At 41.1% G+C, this 20,781-nt stretch overlaps 1 protein-coding gene across 2 annotated transcripts; it reads left to right on the top strand.

Annotated features, from left to right (window-relative positions):
• Window positions 1–16,478: 16,478 nt before the first annotated feature.
• cnr1 (cannabinoid receptor 1) lies at window positions 16,479–20,597 on the top strand. 2 transcript variants are annotated; one of them, XM_037087488.1, is made up of 2 exons: window positions 16,479–16,779; window positions 17,494–20,597. In XM_037087488.1, the coding sequence occupies exon 2, from the start codon at window positions 17,539–17,541 to the stop codon at window positions 18,946–18,948; it is 1,410 nt and encodes a 469-aa protein (XP_036943383.1). In that variant the 5' UTR covers window positions 16,479–16,779; window positions 17,494–17,538; the 3' UTR covers window positions 18,949–20,597. The 2 variants fall into 2 exon arrangements, with proteins under 2 accessions (XP_036943383.1, XP_036943382.1); XM_037087487.1 differs by having other exon boundaries at window positions 16,480–16,784.
• The last annotated feature ends 184 nt before the right edge of the window (window positions 20,598–20,781 follow it).

The raw sequence follows: 20,781 nt of genomic DNA, 5'->3' as shown, positions 1-20,781 counted from the left end.
GGACACACACACAGTGTCCTCAGTCCTGGCTCTGTCAGGGTATCAGTTTGTCTGTCCTAAGACCTCTTTCAGGGCTCAAATTGATTCTTGAGCTTTAGATTTTCAAACAACTGCAGTGTAAATCTAATAATTATCCGCAGCAGTGGTGCAGCAACAAAAATCAGGGTCCTGTTCCCCTTTTAACACATCCGTTACCCCTGCTGTACAAATGACTTAATCAAGTAGTGACCAAAGCTTTTTCTGAACTGTAATTATTATAATTGTAGCTTCGAGTTTTTTGTGGATATCTCCGTAAGGAGAGGGCATTTTGAAACACACAGCAGTCGGAAACGCTGCTAACAGGTTGTGTTCTCACACTTCCTTCGGCTGTCAGCAGCTGCTTTCCCCTTCATTATTTTCCTTCTAACTCTTCTTTCTTTTCACTTCTCGCAACTTAATTGTTTTATTTGACATATTTTTAACAAAATTAGCTTCAAAGTCCGACTGACATCTGAAGTGTCGGCTCAATTAAAGCTTGAAGACAAAATATTTTTGCAACTGCTGAGGTTGGCTAAATGTGTTCCTTCAGTGTTGTTTTTAATACGTCTAGTAATGCAAAACTACACATGACAGTTCAAAATTACAGATAAACACAAACTTGTTTAAACAAATTTCCCTCACCACTGTACGCCATGGATTCAAAGATAACAAAGCCAGCAAATGGATCAAATTAAAGAGAAAATGTGAAATATGTGCCTTAACAAAGCCCCACATTTCCCTCTTCTTGACTTCCTCTTCAGAGTCCTGACAAATGAGCGACCCTTCTCGCTCCCTGTCAGCTCGGCGACAGCTCTGCAGATTGTGCCAAACCTCCCCCTCCTCTTCTATTCTGAAAAGTAAGAAAAAAGTGTCTGTATTGTGACAACACGGTGTGTGTGAGTGCACAGAGTCTGTTGAAGATGTAAGTAGCAGAGGGGGGGAGATGACAGCCGTCTCTCCCCTCCTCCAGCTTGTCCGTCTGGCCTCAGCCTCACTTCCCACACCAGCCTCCATCTCCGTCAGCCTGCCTGCGATGCTCAACCTGAAACTCCATCTTAGACAACACCTCCCAACCTCTGAGGTTGCACACACACACACACACACGCACACACGCCGTCACAGATCAGTGTTATAGGTTCAGTTGGGAGCCAAAAGAGTGACCGGATTATAAACTCTCTGCATGCGTTTGTATTCCGCTCCACCTCACCTTAAACACTCAGGGGTTGGTTTTCTATCAGCACAACCTCCATCGATTAACGCTAACCTCCCGATGTGTGGCTCTTCCCGGCAGGGTGTTAAAGCGATCGTCAGACACAGACCTGTACATTTTGTACAATCTAAATCTGTGACGTCAACACCCTCGCCGAGCTGTCTGCTTATGTAGCAGGCACAGACAGAGACACCTCGGGGTATAAATGGAAATGTAATCTCAACATGGTGCACTTTGCTACGTGCTGTCATTTTTCGTTGCATATTTTCTTCATTTTCATCTCATTTGTTGTATATAACATCCAAACGCTGCCCTGTAATGTTTGGCACGACCGTATCTTGCAAACATATTATGAAAAACAAATGGCGTAGAGCCTAATGTGGCGCAGAATTAAACTGTACGATCTCTCTGTGTCCATTTATGTTCAGGCACAGTTGAACCAGGGAGAATTTTTTGCAAATTAAAGTCTTCTTGCAGGTGTTGGAAGTCCTCAGTTGGGGTTTAGTACTAAAAATTTGAAAATTGGATCAGAAGATCATAGTTAAGCACCACAATAAGTGATGGCAACAGCATCTGTTCTTGTTTCGTTGTTTTTTTTTCGAATGTTTTTTTATTGTTTTGTTCATTCTGTTTTTCTGGTTTGTTTGTTGTTTGTGTCCATGTGGGAATACATGTTTTGCTGTATCGTTTCCTTTGGTTGATGCTTTTATTAGGCAACCTACAAGCGCAATTACTGTGTAAATGTGTACAGTGGAAGCAGATCTTATTTGTAGAGTTTGTGGGCAGGAGACCAAGATCTTCATTAGCAATGTAATGTTTTATGTATAAAGTTGTGTTTTTGTCTGAGAAATAAGTTTCACTGCTGCAGTGGTGTCTTTGTCCTATAAGTGGGCTGAGCACTTGTTTGTGGGTAACACAGCAAATTAAAGAACTACCTAACTAAGTGCAGGACTTTTCAACTATTTGCTCATACATTTTCATTCTCATTAGCTTCTCATCACTGCTTAAAATGCTGCCGTGCATAATTGTTCCTCGGTGAATTCATTTTTCGACTAAATACTCCGGGGCTCAGAATTTGTTGTTGCTGCTGTCGAAGTTCAGAAACCCATTTGCTGTCTTCTCATTTTCGCTTTATTTTGTCCTATCACAATGAGGCTGCGGCATCCTCCCAGCTGAACCCAAATAGTGATTAGAGTTCCTTCCTCCGACCTTATCTGCATCTGCTTATCGGCAGAGAGAAATCGGATTTTAATGTGGCTGTGGATGGTAAATGCAATCTGCGTTCATAAATCGTATCAGGACACAGTCTGCATGACAAGGGAAAACTAATAACGGCCTTTTTTGTCGCTGACGTTCAGATTTAAGCTTGATTCTTTTCGTCGTCACAGAGTTGCATTTTGGCGACATAGCTTACTTTCTTTTTTCTTGTCTTGTCCCTCCCCTTCTGTCTGTTCTTGCTCTAAAATGTTGGATTTAACACTGTCTTCTTGCACTGAGGACTGATACCACTCCCATGTTTGCATGGTAAATCACTAGAACCATCAGGGATGGTCTGCAGGATGGTGGATCAGATCATCAAATAAGAGGGTTAGGATGTACCCAAAGTCTGCATTTGAAGGAGGGTTGATCTGACTCGGAGAATATTATTTTATAGCATTGGATAGCATTTTATAGCATGACTATGAACATAAATTATAATACCATATGTTTATTATCATAACAATGGCGATGAAGCGCCTTACTTTAACTAAGTAGTGAGTAGCACCATGGTTGTTTTTGTTGATAAAGGTAACGAAACATGGAGTTATCATATCATAAAAGTCATTTAAGTATAAACAGTGGAAGGTCCAGCTGAATTATATCATCCTGATACAAGGGACGTCAAATCAGAAAACTTTCATGTTGGTGTAGGCAAATGAGGTATTTAAATTGGAGGACTGTTCAACAGATCCAGGCTTGCTATTTACCCGGTCTTCCCTTTTCCTGAGCTAAGCTGCTGGTGGTAGCTACATCTTTAGCAGGGCCCCGGGGTTTGACTATTTCGGTCAAACATGCACCCAAAATTCTGTCAACTGTGAGTAAACATTTTCATTGGTTGCATTGATGCACCTGAAATCTAGCTGTCCGTGCTGTGGTTTAGATGAAGAAAAACATGTATATGCAACTTTTTTCTTGTTCACAGTCACTGTCATGATGTGTTGTGTTGAAATGCATCTAAGTGATGTGCTTGTGCACCTGCAGCCAGTGTAAAAAGTGTATCTGGAGCCCTGTTTGATATACAGACATGAGACTGGTCGTAATCTTTTCATCTCGCTCTCAAAAAGTTATTTCCCAAAATGTTAAACAATAGCCTCAGCCAAAAACACTATGCAACCAAAAAACACAGCCTGAAGTGAGACTGAAACAGAGAACAGTGTGTCACCCCGAAACGGCTGACACATTAAAGATTCGCTCTGTTTTCACAAATCTGATACTGATGCTGAGTTAGAACAGCTGGTAAATTTAAACACAATCTGTGTCCCAACAGCAGTGACTGAGAGCTCTGTCCACAGAAACCTGGTAAACATTTGCAGGCTGTGTGCGTTTTTTGGATACTGAACTGTGTAATTTGCCCATTTTGGAGCTGCCAAAGTACAAAAAATTACCTTGTTTAGATTTTGAAGCGAAAATGTCTGGTGGTTTCATAAGCATGTCTGGCAAAGCCTCCAGAGGAAGGTTTCATAACAAATTTGTGTCCACCTGTGTGTTAAAACTGAAAGCTTGTGTTCGTGAGAGTGAAACAGAGGGAGAAGATCATCAACTGAGAGGGATATTACTGTGAAATATCACCTTTATCTGCGTAGCACATACACCTGCTTTTTCTCATTAGCGACTAAAGCGGGGTGGCTAATGAAGCACCATGTCTTTGCATGTGTACTACTGTATACTGCACCATTTACACTCTGTACTCAGTGTCCTTGTCCTTGATCAGACTCCAGTTTACTGAGGCATAAAAGTGCTGAATGTCATTTCCATCAATATTGCAAGAAATTAATTCAGTTTAAATGGAAGTTTGAAAAGCCTCCGCTTTAATGCATTTGATTTCTACAACCAAAAATCTAACACTCCAAAAATATTTTAAGATAATTTAACATTCTTTTGGGTGAATTTAAACAGCAACACCAAGTTTGTGATGATAATGAGGATCGTCTTCACATTCACAGTTTGACATCTGATGTTGGGGTGGAGACAGGTCTGTGTAAAGACGTTGGGGTGGAGACAGGTCTCTGCAAAGATGTTGTTGTGGAGACATGTCTCTGTAAAGATGTTGTGGTGGAGACAGGTTTCTATGGAGATGTTCTTTAATGTCGTGGTGGAGACAGGTGTCTGTAAAGATTTTCTTAGTGGACAAAGGTCAGATGTTCTGTGATATTCTGGTGGAGAAAAGTTTCTGTAAAGATGTTCTGTGATGCTGTGGTGGAGACGAGTCTCTTTAAAGATCAACATTAGCCAAGAGCAGCCTTAAATCCAAGATGGATCAGCATGGCTCTTATCGTGACTTCCCTGACTTTAACCCAAAACTGTTTGGATTAAAGGCTCATCAACCTGCTTTCTTCTCCGGTGTTGATTCATGTATTTCTTGTCATTGGTAATACAACCAAAATGTTGCAAAATTTGTTAGAGCTACCAGCCGCTGCATCTGCATCATTTCATTTTTGACTGAATGACCTCTTTCTTCGATCATGACATAAAGGACAATATAAAACAATGTGCACCAACATTAAAAACAAAAACATCTGGTTTCCAGTTATGTGACCTGTATATTCATGTTCTAACAAACGTCATGCATAATGTAACATGTGTTATTGACCGAGGATCTGGTCCTGTCTCAGTAAAGGTTGTGAGTTCTCTGCTGAAGTCTCGGGGGACTGGTATTTGACTGTGAATGACTGCAGCCCCTCAGTGCTCACACTCCAGCTGGGATCAGCCCTCCATGACCGTATCTATCCACAGGCCTGCCATTCAGCCTCATGATGCAGCAGCGCCAACATCTCATCCAAACAGGCTCAGCCTTGGTTCAGATGACAGATGTTTACTGTTTTCTACTCGTGTTTTCTTTTGTTCTTTGTCTCCTCACCTCTCCTCAAGGAGCTGTAATGCACCATTTGCGCTCGGCTCGGTAACACTTGTCGGATCACGATGTGCTGGGCGGGAATATACACCCACTTCAGCTCTGTTGAGCAGAGGAGGCATCGTGGCACCTACTGGATGTCCCTGGGATAATTGGCACAGAACATCTTGTTATTGGCCCCTATTTCGGTGCAACGCTCACTGTTTGCGAAGTCTTTCCCTGTGGAAAAGATGATTATGTTCCCTTGCTTTGTCTGTGTTCAACCTTGGCTGTGTCATGTGACTAGTCATTTCAATCCTCACTGGTTGTCATGCCAACGGCATATCTAAGGCTGTTGTGCCAGTTCAGTGGAGAGATGGGATGTTTGCACTTCACAGACAGGCAGGTAGGTGCATACAGTAGGTCAGTGAGTGTGAGCTTTGCTTTGGCTGGTACACAAATGTTTGGTTGTTATTTTGTTCCAGTTTCATGATGTTCAAATCTTATCTATGATCTGGAGTAATGTACAGGCCTGATGCCCGGATTAGATAACTCACTAAATCTGCAGTGAATTAACTGTAAGTGTGTCTTTTCCATCACTGATTGTCTAAAAAATATTCTGTTTGCACTTTGGGTTTTTCAGGTTGGGATGGTTTCCTTTGACATCATGCTCAGGTCGTGATGCTCGAATTCTGGGAAGACATATACTGTGGTGGCTTGATTTTATTGTTTAAACTTTGGCAGAAATGTATGCTCTTACAGAACCTGATCTCTTCTAGCAGAAAGCTGTGGAAGGAAATCAGTTATAGATTAGAAAAAATCTTACTCCACGCCGAGCGTCAGTTTAATGTGTGAGCTTTCTCCACCATTTCACAGCAGCTATATGACGTTTCCAATGAGGGGTATATTTTAAATTTGTGAATCCATACTTTAATGGCCGTGGTCAATCGATTTGGAATGCTCTGCCTGTTCTGTGCATCATTCAATACAAAAGTTCAGCCTGGCGTATTCGGTATGTCTTCGGATGTTCACTTGAATTTATATAGAAATAAAGATCAATGGAACAAACAGCTCACAGCTCTTGTGTAGCCTGGAAGATAAGACACCTTAAAGTGTTGCAAGCCAAAATGATTGGGAGCCAGTGTTTTGAGTTTTTAGAGCATCTCAGAGCCGTAAAACACGATTTTATGGATACTTCTCAATTTTGTTTGCCCCTTTTTGGTGATTTTAACCATCTTGCGAATATGCAGATCAAATTTAATTCAATTAAATTATTCTATGCTTGCTTTTGTCTCATACAAGGTTGCAGGAAAAAAGTCTCCTGGGGGCAATAGGATTTCATATTAACAGAGGTTGTTGTTATTGCCTCTATCAGTATTGGTATCACTTGCTGATAGTTACCCTAGGAGGAAGAGCTGCAGATACACGGTCATTATTGTACTCCTTGATGCTTGATTTTTTGTTTTGTTTTTTGTCCACCATTAAAAGTTTGCTGTGATCAAATCATAATCTTCAGGCTGATTAATCATTACCTGTGAATGCACAACTCAGAGTTCACACTTAGTAAGACTGAAAGTAATTGGTGTCTGTTGGAACAAAATGTCGTGATTATTATTGTTTCTCAGTACAAACAAGATCCCAAGATGTCTCGCAGTGGTTTGAAGAATAAAGATGAACCAATATCAGAAGCCTCCTGGCATAAACTTTGTGTGTCACCCATTACTAATTACTTTTGTCCTGCTCCCGTGGACTAAACAGCGATGTAGTCCTTTTTTAAAATTCTATTGAGTTGTGCAATTTAATGAGTTGAAGCCTCAGGCATTCCCAGTCCAGATGGGATCCATAGTTCTCCAGTGTGTCCCAGGTCAGCCCTGAGCTCTCCTCCCTCCCAGGCAGTCTTTCCCGGAGCACCTTCAAACAGGAGGCAGCCAGTGGGCATCTTCACCAGCTGCTCTTATCTGTCAGACAGTCAGTCTCACTGTGTTTCCTAAACCCTCTGAAGACTTAGACTGCAAGATGGCTGCTGCCCCCGTCACCTGGATGGGACAGGCCTCTTTGTTGGAGGAGGATTGTGAGCTCTGACTCACAAGGTGGCGATCCTCATTTGAACTCTTGTCAAGCTGAAATGCAAATTGCTTCAGTGCACATTGAGGATTACGGTCCAGTGAAGCTGAGAGGACAGCAGACAGAACATGTACATGTCGTTAAACCTTCAGTATGCATCCAGTGACCTTTCATTAATGGGATATCAGGAATATCTAATATAACAATTCAGTAAACAAAACCATGGACCTAATTAGAGAACTCTGGATACAGCGTCAGATGCGGAGCCCAGTTTATTTCTCTGAAAGCTGCTCAGTGGCACATGAAGCCGCAAAAAGTTTGATAAAAGTAAAACAATTTAATGTTGTGGTTCTTCGAGCTTTTCCCATGTTATCAGATCCGTGAAGGAATAGCAAAAATTCTGTCAAGTCACTTTGTGGGGGTCTTGCCGCTCAAAAAAACCCATCGTTTTGAAGACGCTTCTGTTACAATGTAAGCTTCTGGGGAAAAGTATTTTTTGCCCACAGTGCGTCATGTGACGATGTAATTAAGTGCTTCGGCCACTATGAGAAATTGCTCCAAGGCCTGGTGCTCTTCCTTAGGGCTGGCTTTCAAACTGTTCATTATTACAGTTAGGTTTATGTATGAAAAGAAATCCTTTAAACCATTAAAACATAATTGGCAGCTCAGAATATATGTAATTCTGACAAGTCAGCTCCAAAGATAGTTGTTCTTACACACTTGCAATTAAAAACAATCCATGTCATACATTACTTTTTGTGCCCTTGTAGTCGAGTGTGATTGCACACACGCTTCTTTCATTAGGATTATAGGATGAACATGCCGCCGACGGAGGCTTGAACGTGATAAAGTGTGGAGTGTTTTTGCTTCTCCTGATCCCGAGTGCAGCGGCTTTCTGACTAACGTGATTTATCAAATGTGTATGAGGACGCTTGCAGAGTCAGTATCATTAGTCCACATACAGCAGCAGAGAGCTGCTCATTCATGTGAGACATCCCAACTTTATTACATTTCACATATATTTTGTAGGAACAGGGAGATAATCAAATGCTGATTTGCCTTTTTCCCCTGCTTGCAATGCACTTAGTCTCTTGTTATATCACAACCAATATGCCTCTCTTCCAACATCCACTTTGACTTATTACTTTGTGACAAATGAAAAAACATACAGCATGTTCACATATATTGTACTGACATATTGAAGGTACTGAAAACATGACTTTACGCTTACACGTGTTTACACACATTGCATAAAAATCACACAACAGGCGATGTATCTGTTGTTATACCTGCATAAAACAAAACCTACTCTTCTCATGCCAAGATAGCGTAACTTGCCGAAAATAGCTAAATTGTAACAAATGTAAAGCCAATAAGGATATATCATATATGAACATGAAAGTCCATATGAAATTTGTATCAACTCGTCTTGGAAATGTTGAGATACTTTGCAAAATAAGTGAACAAATTTGGTCCACGGGTTGCACTGAAGAAAAAGTCAGAAGATCGCCAACACAGTCAGAGTTATCCTGTTGGGACCATGAATATCTGTAGAAAACTGACCAAACCAAACCAGAGTGTGACTTTCTGACAGTGATTACCGTCCAGAAGTGATAATATGTGTTCAGAAAGCTTCATCTTGAAAATCTTATTTGGACATTACATATTATGTATTGTATCTTACATGACCGCAGAGCACTTCAGGTGAAAAAACTGACACCAGAGGGGGCAGTAGAGAGTCAAGGCCACTGACCAAGCTGTTATAACTTGTGAGACCGTGTTGATACGGGATCAGTACAGATGTTTCATGAGTCTTTAAAACCTTTCATTAGCAATTTATCATATCTACCAATACCTAGACAAATGTGCACAAAGGTTAGATCCCAATTGATCAAACTGCTTCTTTAAGGAACCTTTTAAGTCTTCATTTGAGGCATTAAAGGCCTTAATCTTACCTGCCCTGTCAATCTTTCTGTTAAGTTTGTTTTCTCAAGCAATGCTGTTTGATTTGCACAATATTAAAGTGCTTTCAAATACAAAAAAATACAGTCAATAAAAGCATAAACAAGCCCAGTATCTGGCTGACAGCATTTCAATATTGGGTGTCCTTCTAAACTTTCAGAGGCTTTCAGGGGGGGTAAGGGCTAACAATGGAAACATCCATCTACCAATAATTTCATTCAGAGTCTCTTCTCCAGCCACAATAGATACAGATGAGTTTCATCAGCAGTTGACCCATAACTACTCTTTTGAAATTAATCAAATCTAACCATCACACTTGCTGATTATTCAGTGTTTAGCATAATTATGCAAAGGTTCAGGGTCGCAGCAGAACTGAAGTGAACTGTAATTTGTCATGAACCCATGATGCAGCTGCAGGTCTGAAACATTATCACACAGAGTTTGTAGCTGGTTTGCATCTATTTATGGAAGCACCAGACAACGACTCATTCGTCCCTGTAGTTTCTCAGCATTTGAGCAAGTGCCACACGTGACAAATTAGCTCGAGGTTAGTTGAACTGCTTACTTGCAAAAAGACAAAAGTACCTGCTTACAGTGCGTGTGGCCTATTTTCAACTGAAGCTGATTCGTGCATAGGTGATGTGATAGCCATAATCACTGGTTTAGCCTATTTAGTTGAAGCATGAGCAGTTGAACTTTGATGCGATTTCAAGATTCAGATCAGGGGAATACCAGTGGAGGGTGAAGTTTAGATGGATGCAGGAATCGGCGACAGATTTTGTTTATTAAATCTTCGTAAGGCTATCATATGATGAGGTTGTTACAGGTGCATTTGTAAGGTCTTGGGAATTCTGGCTCGGATTCTGTCAGTCAGCGCTCCTTCCTGAGAAACCCTTGAATGGTGAATAACCTGCAGGAGACACACAGGATATTAGGCTGCTGCAAAATGCATTATGAGCCCTGAGTAAACTCATATTCTGCCTCAAATGCAGCATCCCTGTAATGTGAACCATGTGAGGCAAGGAGGCACTTAGCACTTCTTGGGTAGAAAGAAAGAAACAGTGAAACAGGACTTTTACTGCAGCATCAAGCTTATCAAACATTCCAAAAAATAACATTATTTAATGTATTAAACCAACTGCCAAGTCAGTCTAGCAATGTTACATCTGTCAGTTAGCTTGATAAGTCGCAGTCACACAGTTGCTTGGTTTAAATATTTAGTTACAACTAAAGTCTGTAAGAACTACAGCAAGCTAACATGATTTATATCATTCATCTTGCACAGTTTGTTACATAACAGTAACCTGGCAGTTCCGTAGTGTAGACTGGCCCTTTTAGACACATCTAACCAGTACAAGGACTTTAGCAAGCTAATATTAATTCTATAATTTAGCTCATTTGTCTAGCTACACAGCAGCCCACCAAAAAGGCTTATTTAGCAGGCTAACAACTTACCAGTAGCACTAACGCTGTATCAAGTTAATGTTAATTCTTACAGTTAGCCCATCTAGCCCAACCTGCATTAGATGTAAATTTTTAGTTACAACTAAACACTTGTACAAAGGCCTATTTAGTAATAACTGAGCTCTGTAGCAGGCTAACTTTATTCAGTCAGTTAGCTCATTCAGCTTGCTCCACAACAATTTCACCTGACAGTTACTGGGTATATGTATTTGTTGTAACAACTAAACTCTCTCTCTATATATATATATATATACATATAAAAACTATAGCAAACTAACGTAAAGTCTGTCAATTGGCTCATTAAATAGCTCAGCTAGCTGCGTTACAGTTACACCTGTTAGTTACTACCAGGTGTTAATATTTAGTTACAACTAAACTTTATGAGAACTTTAGCAAGCTAACATTACAGTAAGTCTGTCAGTTAGCTCCTCCAGCTAGCTACGCAACAGTTACACCTGGCAGTTAGTGTACATATTAAGTTACAGCTTGACTCTATAAGACCTATTGTAAGACAAGTCAGGTCTGATTTTTGTACAGCTAGCCTCCAGAAGTAGTTACGTGTGGAATAACATGTTTAATGTACTGATGTGTAAGTCCTCACTTGTTATAACATGTTATAAAGGCCGTCTGAATTCAGAATTAGCTTGTGTAATGGCTCCTGCACCTTAATGTTGTCATAGCTGTCAGGCTATACGATTTGTACTGTTGTACAATAGTGTTGTGTTCCGAAACAAATTCAGTTTCATTATGGAAGTCATTTTCCATTTATGCATATTAGTATGCTTTAAGTGTTTAACAAACAGGCCTTTAGTGGGGGGGGGGGGGGGGGGGGGGGGGGGGGGCCTGACATTTAGCACTGAATAGCAATCAGTTAATCATCAAATTACAACTGGATCACATAAGTATTTCTCCTGACAGCATTTCTTCCCCCCAGGGCTCTTTTGTCTTGATATATGGACTCAAAGTGAGTCACCAGAGGACAAAATGTTATGTACCACAACTGAAACGCAGATGGCCGTGAGCTTTGCTTGAGCCATCACTCATTGCTCACTCACAGGTTAGCATGCCAACCAAGTCAGAGGAAACTGTCACAGTACACCAGTCGGTTTGGCAAGAAACCCTGCCGCCTAAAGTCTAACTGCTCCATGTGGTGGATATTACAAAGTCTCAGTAGCTGGGATCAAAATTATAAGCCGATGGAATTCTAATTATATTTAACACCTACTGGACATTTACTGGAACAGTTTATATTTTCTGTATCAGGATTTTATGTTTACAGTAAGAAAGATATTTTTCTACACCATGCCTTCAGCTGCTACATGGTTGCCTGGATGTAAATTATATTTCTTTTATTGGCGCTGCGTCTCTAAGCATTAAAATAAAAAGCGTTAAAATAAAATATGATTGCTTTAAGAACTGCTGTTGCTGATGAATCTTCCAATTCTTGACAATCTGACAAATTGTTTCATTTCACAGCATCTCAACTAATAAGCAAATGAAAAGATAATGGATAGTGAAAATCTTGAGGACATTGGGCCACATTTCAATGTAAAACAACATATATGATGACCTATTAGCTTAGTTAGTGTTTAACCATTTCCTTACCATGAAATTACAACCAGGGTTCACTTCCAGGTTTATGTAAATTTGTCGAAGATGCACGTTGATATTTCAAAATGACTGGAATTAATTCCCATTGTGACACTTTAACACTATCAAATAGTATCGTTAGTTAGGAAGTGGATGACTGCTGACATTAGCTGTAGTCTTATACAAGCTAATTTCTAATCAAACATGTTGTTTGACCTTGAAATATGTCCCAGTGTCCCTTCGGTTTTTCATTTTCCAGCGTCCAACTTTTTTAAGTTGCTGTTAGATCAGGAAAAGGTCACATGACATTGACATTTTACCTCAGCTTGTGTTTAGAACTAAAAAGCTCATTTTATCTTGCTTACTTACTAAACTATGATGGTGAACATGGTAGACATCAACATGTTCACTGTGAACATTGACATTTAGTTCAAAGCCCCTGCATGCCTAGAGGGCTCAGAAAGCTGCTTGTATGGCTGTAAACTCTTGACTGGTATTCATCATCAATAACCAGCCAAATGTCATATAGCTGAATATCTACATCATTAATTTTTCATTGATCTAAATCATCAGTATAAACAGCACATTCCCATGTCAGTGCTCTATAAAAATGTTTTATTGTTCTTACAATTTTACAAGGGCACTAGCAACAAAATGCACAGAGAAAACCATCGTAGAGATGGCAGAGATATGGATTTGTTCATAAAAGATTGCTTCATAGATCCACAGCTGTTTGGCTCACTAGCTAGACAATACCTTTCCTATAAAACTAGCTGAAAGAACTTCATGAGCTCTCCGTGGATGTTCCCAAAAATGCAGCGCTCAGACGTTGTCATTAAAATGAAGAAGGAACAATCAATGAAAAAGAAAACTACAGCACGTGATTAAAACATTGCTCCAGGAATGCACTGAGACATCACATACATGGATGCTCTCTAAGAGTGAAAGTGCATCTGAGGTTGATGTTTTCCTGCACAGGTTTAAGGAGGCAGGCTGCAGGCTGGAAGATCACTTCTTCAAGCGTGCAATCGGAGAAACCCAGAGCAAGAGGAAGTGAACCAGTGTTTCTCCTCTCTCTGTCCTTTGATGTTTCCTAGCACGAGGTATTTATCCGCCTCGTACTCTGCTACAGCTGATCAGTTATCAACAAGGAAGAGGGTTTTTATTTTGGGCCGCTCGCAGGTTTGAGTCAGCGCGTGGAGCTCAGCTTTGATCTGTATCTGGTCCAGCAGATCATGACTGTGAATAATGTGTTCTTTCTGTTTGCTTTACGATTGTTGAGAATCAGCTTGGAGATTTGACAAGAAACTCAGCTGCGTACACTGACGAGCATGAGAGCCAGCATTAAATAAAGCCTAAGGAGATTAATAAACGCAAAGAAAAAAATGAGTCCCTCTACATCCGTGTTTTTTGGACATTTGCTGACCATAAATGACTTCTCATGTCGGGATGTAACATTTTGTTCATTTCAGACGGAAAACATTAGCCGTGGCTGAGCAATTCTCATAATTACACCTGCGATTATAGAGCCATAGCCTCATTTCCATTCTGAGTGGCAGAGGGTTTTCATCCGTGGCAGAAAAATGTCCCATTAATGCATCTATTCCGGTTTCATCCGTGCAGCCACTCAACTCCTGCCTCCTCATCCTGGACCACTGATTCTGCGATTGTGTAAGACAGTGTAAAGAGGAGGAAGAACAAAAAAAATCACTAAATGTTTGCAGGGATATGGCCAGATGGAAATTAGATCATTTATAATCAGTGAGTTTCATCTGTTTTTATTAGGGCCGCGAAAAGGCTGGCATTTGTATTGTGATTCATTTCACAATCTGGCTTGTTAATTGGTGAAAATGGGCTTATTTAGTTACAGTTACCCAGCATAACAAGTATCGCATCAATTAGCTCATCAAGTTAGCTACATAACAGTTACACCTGGCAGTGTAGCCTACTAATTAAGCCTATATATTAACCATCAACTTCCATAAGAACCATAGCATGCCACTGTTAATTCCGTGAGTTAGCGCTTTCAGCTAGCTACACAACAGTTACATTGCATAATTATAAGGTTACAACTGAACAATATGAACTTTAACAAGTTAATGTTGATAATGTGAGCTAGCAGTTTCATGTTATTTCTGTCATTTAGCTCATCTAGCTCAGTTAACTATGTAACAGTTACACCTGGCAGTGTCCTAAATAACAACTAAATTCTATCAGAACTATAATTTCTGTCAGCATTGCATACAAAATGTTACACTTCAACTCTATAAGAACTAGGTATATCATGCTAATGTTGTGTGAGTAAGCTGTTTCAGCTGGCTACAAAAAAGTTGCAGACATTTGCTTTGTCTGTGAAAAAACTCTAGCAATGCTAACGTTAATTCTGTCATTTAGCTCGTCTAGCTACAGTTACAACTGGCAGTGTACTACAAATCAGTTAGCCTCTATGAGAACTACAAGGAGCTAACTTTAAATCTGTGAGTTATTTCTTTCAGCTTTACGCAAATATGAAGTTACAACTAAACTCTTTAAGAACTATAATGAGCTGAGGTTTACGGTGTCATTTAGCTCTTTCAGCTAGCTACACAACAGTGACACCTTGTAGTTATTTGGCTCGTCTGTGAAAAAGAAAACTGTAACAAGCTATCATGAATTTAGTCATTTAGCTCTTCTAGCTCAGTTAGCTACGTAACAGTTACATCTGGCAGTTTGCTAAATAACAATGTGACTCTAGAAGAACTATAAAAAGCTAACGTTAATATCTTTTTTTATTTAGCTTATACCTGGCCGCATAACAGGCAGTTTGTTGTCACACACCCTGTTTCAATTGAATGATGCACATCTTTACTTACAGTTAATGCTTTATAAAGGCTATGTCTGAACATTGACCACGACCACTTTGCTGATTTCAGACAGAGACAGCAGCCATAATTACACCTCTGATTATAGAGCCATGGCCCTCATTTCTGTCCTGAAGCGGCTCAAGGTTTTATGATCTGTGGCAGCAAAATGTCCCGTTATCTATTCTGGTTTTATCTGCGACAGTGCAGCCACTCAACTCCTGCCTCCTCGTCAAGGACCGCTGATCCTGCGATTGTGTAAGAGGGTTTGAAGAGGAAGAAGGACAAAAACATCACTGCATGTCTGAATGGATATGGCCAAATGAATAAATGGAAATTAGATCATTTGTAATCAGCGTGTTGAATCTGTTTTTATTAGGGCCATGCAGCGAAAGGCCATATTTGTTGTTGTGAGTCATGGCAGGATCTCACTTGTTAATTTGGTCGTGTGTAATCTGATTGGATGTGCTGAGCTGGGCTATCCTCTTGATTTTACTTTTAAGCATCTTAATGAAGTTTTTGGCCCTTGGATATGTTTTATTTATTCAATTTTTTAAGCCAAATACAATCGCTGTGCCACTTTTTAAGCAGTCAGGATAATTGTGTTTGGATCAGAAAATCTCTGAGAGGTAAACACCTTGAAAGGTACAGATAGAAAAAAAAAAAAACAGTCATTAAAGGGGAGACAGGTGTGAGGATGAGTGCTTCCAGCTCAGCCAACATCCACATGATGAAGCTTTTTGTTCTTTGACTTAATTATGCACACAATAAACACGCACTCACTGACTGACAGTTCAGTCTGCAGCTTCGGTCTGCCTGTTAAATGCGTGGGAAAGACAAGAAAGTTGGGATGTTCATGGTTGAAATGCAGGTTTTCGGTTCCCAGAGAAAGTCAGAATTATGCTCCCAATTACCTCGTGAATTAAGGAGATAAGGCGTCTATTCTAAACTGTTCTTAATCCAATCTCTTTGGCGGCTTTGTGCTGTGGTGGTGCTGCTTTCTTTGTCCGAGTCTGCTCAGAGGAGCTTTGGGGTGGTGGGGGGGATTCAAATCAGATCCTTTTTTTTTTTTTTTTTTTGTATAAGCCTCCACCTCCTCTGTCGTCTCCCTTGTTCCTGTGCAGCGCACTTGACAGCCTCATGGGTTGGGCAGATAAAGCTATATGGAAACACGTGACAGGGCTTGTAGGAGCGACGCTTCATAAGTATGAAGACTCGGAGAGAAGGAGTGGAGAGCCGCTGGAGCCGTCAGCAGCAGCAGCAGCAGCAGCAGCAACCTGTATCCAAGCTGGAGCGCACTCCAAGACCACTTCTACTGCCATTTTAGAAAAAGAGAAAAAACTTATGTTACATGTAGAATTAGGGGAAAAAAAGAAAAAAAAGAAAGCTTATCATTATGATTCAGGTTGTGGTTTCTTTCTAACACGTACACGCTTGGCTGTCTCTGCTTTTATGTAAGATCTGTTTGTTGGATGATGCGCTTCTGACTTGGATTTAACGCGCGGCGATAAAGGGCGATTCTGCGCGCTTGGAAAAATTATGTAAGGTAAAAAACAAGAAAAAGCACTTCTCTTCTTTTAAATGTTTGATTACTGTTTCCAATATTGTTTCCCGGCGTTTATAAGTCATTTAAAGGCTTTGCGTTGTTTAAAAGGGTCAGTGTTTCCTTCTTTTTTTGGCGGATTCCTGGACGCATTTGTGCTTTTTGCACCATGTTAACGATAAATCTACATCACAAATCTAGTTTTGAAATGATATAATGGCAATTATCCAGATACTGTGTACATCTTTGGTGCTGCAGTTGATCAGATTACTGCAATATGAGCGTGCATATGCTGTTAATCGTTTTACATATTATAACAGTCGGCTGTGGATTGGATTTGCGTCTGCATCTAATAGAAAAAAAGAGGCGTTCAGGCTCATGTTGTTTTCATGAGTAGGTTTTTTTGCTTTTGGAAAGTAAGGAATGAGTAATAAATAATTTTATGTGTTGATGGTGGAGGGTACGGGATGAAGTATTCATAAAAAAAAAATCAAATCTCAAGGGACAGATGTGCTAGAAACTCTTTAAATGTATTGAAATGCGACATTCAAAGTGTCTGCAATAAGAAGTGTTTGCATAATGTGGATAATGTGTTTTTCATGTTGAAGGTGTGAGCACTGCTGCAGATGTTCCTTTCCTTTCACAATGTGCACAGGATTCCTTTTTTTAGGTTTTTCAAGCACGTCTAAAATGTATTTTCATCAATTTGTAGGTTACCCAGGTGTCTTAGACTGCCGTATTACCCTCAGACACAGCCATGAAATCTGTGCTGGACGGTGTGGCGGATACAACCTTCCGGACTATCACATCTGGTTTACAGTATCTGGGCTCCAACGACGCTAACTATGACGACCCCCTCAATGATGTAGACTTCAAGGCGGGTTTCTCTCTGCAGAAGCCCTTATCTGCCTTCCGCAGCAACTCCTTCCCAGACAAGGTACCTTCGGACGAGGAGCTCATCCTCAAAGGCATCCCCTTCTTCCCCACCAATGCCACAGACTTGTTTGGCAACCGGAGCACGTTCAGAGATGAGACTAACACTATACAATGCGGGGAGAACTTTATGGACATGGAGTGTTTCATGATTCTGACCCCCAGCCAGCAGCTGGCTGTGGCCGTGCTGTCTCTGACTCTGGGCACCTTCACGGTGCTGGAGAACCTGGTGGTGCTCTGCGTCATCTTTCAGTCGCGCACCCTCCGCTGCCGGCCGTCCTACCACTTCATCGGCAGCCTGGCTGTGGCTGACCTGCTTGGAAGTGTCATATTTGTGTACAGCTTTCTGGACTTCCATGTTTTCCACAGGAAGGACAGCCCCAACGTTTTCCTCTTCAAGCTGGGTGGAGTCACGGCGTCGTTCACCGCGTCTGTGGGGAGCCTTTTCCTCACCGCTATCGACCGCTACATCTCCATACACCGGCCTCTCGCCTACAGGCGCATTGTGACACGGACCAAGGCCGTCATTGCCTTTTGTTTGATGTGGAGCATCTCTATCATCATCGCAGTGCTACCTCTGCTGGGCTGGAACTGTAAACGTCTCAACTCTGTTTGCTCAGACATATTCCCTCTGATTGATGAGAACTACCTGTTGTTCTGGATCGGTGTCACCAGCGTGCTGGTTCTTTTCATTATCTACGCCTACATATACATCCTGTGGAAAGCACACCACCACGCTGTGCGAATGCTGAGCCGCACCTCCCAGAAGAGCCTCGTTGTTTACTCAGCAGATGGGACTAAAGTGCAGACGACACGCCCCGAACAGGCACGCATGGACATCCGCCTGGCCAAGACCCTGGTGCTCATCCTGGTGGTGCTGGTCATCTGCTGGGGCCCAGTGCTCGCCATCATGGTCTATGACCTCTTCTGGAGGATGGATGATGACATCAAGACAGTGTTTGCTTTCTGCAGCATGCTCTGCCTGCTCAACTCCACCGTCAACCCAATCATCTACGCGCTGAGGAGCAAGGACCTGCGGCATGCCTTCCTCAGCTCCTGCCATGCCTGCAGGGGCAGTGCCCAGCAGCTGGACAATAGCCTCGAGTCAGACTGCCAGAACAGAAATGCCAACATTTCTGCCCACCGGGCTGCGGAGAGTTGCGTGAAGACCACTGTGAAAATAGCCAAAGTAACAATGTCTGTGTCAACTGAAACTTCTGCGGAGGCCGTCTAATTGGCCGTCACTGGGGGAACTGTGTAAATGTCATCTTCCCCAAACAATGCCATTCAACACAATAAAGCAGAAGTTAAGATTAAAAAAAAAAAAAAAAGAAGAAAGAAAATCAAATCCTCTCTTGAAAGTATTACATTCTCACATAGATGCTTTAGTGGTTGCATTAATTTATGTTAGCGTGTGAGCACATGGTGTGCCAAAGTGCCAAACGGTAAGGGACTCACAATTTGAAAGGATTATCAAAGACTGTCATAAGTCTGCTGTTTACCATAGACTTCATGATATCCAGTTAGCGAAGGCATATTATATTTTTGTACCGTGAATTCAGGTTTTGAAAACAATATATCTTCATTTATGGGATAAGGGGCTACTGACATTCTTAATTCAAGATGTGTTACTGTGTCATCTAGACTCTTAACATGTGTCTTGCACCATAAATATAAGAAAAACGTTGCGCCTTGACTTTCTACAGGCTTCATGTACACGTTGCATATTAACATTTCTATGAGGAAATGGTGAAAAAAGCTCAAATGACTCTGATTGTTTATTCATTTTTGTACTTCATCTGACAACACTCAGTGAGTGGCAAATGTGTGAGGAGGTTTGGAGAAATGAGAGGTGATTCATGCTCGAGAGAGAGAGAGAGAGAGAGAAAAAAAACACAACTTATTTATCACCATCGCAAACAAACTCCAACGAGATGGAGTTAAAACAGATTCACATCTGATCGGAAATGGCATTCTCTGCGGCGGGGTGACGATTCGTCCCTCTTGTCCATTTCCTTACTCACTAGCTGTTAGACCTTTAGAGAAGCGTGTCTTTGTTCAGATGTATACCTAATAACTGTACAGTGTTTTTTCTTGCAAAATAAAGTGTTCAAATCGACTCATCCAGCGACACAGCCAAGAAAACAGCAACAACAACAACGACAACAACAAGCTTTTTGGCAAGAGCTTGAAGAAAATATTTTGGCTGCAGTGTGCTGGTCACTACTGCAACAAACTGAAGTGGTACCTGACTTATAGATGCTTTCCATCAAATGTATGATTTTGCTGAACTGTACGTGTGTGATACGTTGTGACTTGGTGATATATTTCCAGCCCCAAGACTTTTTGATCATTGCAGTGAGTTGTTTTAGTGCTACTGTCGCAGCGGGGGCATCATCTCGGTAAAAATAATAAAGCAACCCATGCACAGGCCTAGTGAAGTACTTCTGGCGTGACTCTAAATAAAAATGTGTCTGCTGTTGATTTTACTTATGCGAGCAAAGAAAACAAAGGTGTGTTCATTAGCTGGTGACTTGAATGGAAGTCTGTGCGTGTGCGCCGTGAGGAGAATCGACGACTGGCCTTACAAAAAGAAACCGGAGAAAAGATGATGTAGTACCTTTTTTAATCTAGAAAATCTCACGGCACAATTGTTCTGTAGACATTTATCTTGGTGTAAAGTTATCCAGACGAGCTGTTTTATCAGTATGCTTTTGCTGCCTCTTGTATTATTGAGTATTGAAGATCAAAATGTCAACTGTCAAGTGGCTTCTGTACAGTGGTGGCATAATGAGGAATCACAATCAGTCAAGTGTTTTTAATATTGCTGTTTAAAAAAAAAAATTACAACTTTTGAATAAAGTCGCAGATGGTTGTCATGTCGCCTGCAGTTATTTGATTGATTATTTGATGACGGGGGAAACAGGAGGTCACAGCAGATTCTCTGATTAATTCATCCAACAGATTGAAGTGAGAGGAAGCCCAGCCCTGAGCTGATCGAAACCCAGAGCTGTCTGTGAGGTTTTACTGCCCCCTCATGGAACTTCTGACATTGAAGGAAGAAGAC

This window comes from Acanthopagrus latus, chromosome 22 (genome assembly GCF_904848185.1).
Source record: "Acanthopagrus latus isolate v.2019 chromosome 22, fAcaLat1.1, whole genome shotgun sequence".
NCBI lineage: Eukaryota > Metazoa > Chordata > Actinopteri > Spariformes > Sparidae > Acanthopagrus > Acanthopagrus latus.
The sequence above is the reverse complement of the archived record's forward strand: the minus strand, read 5'-3'. Positions and strand labels throughout refer to the sequence as shown.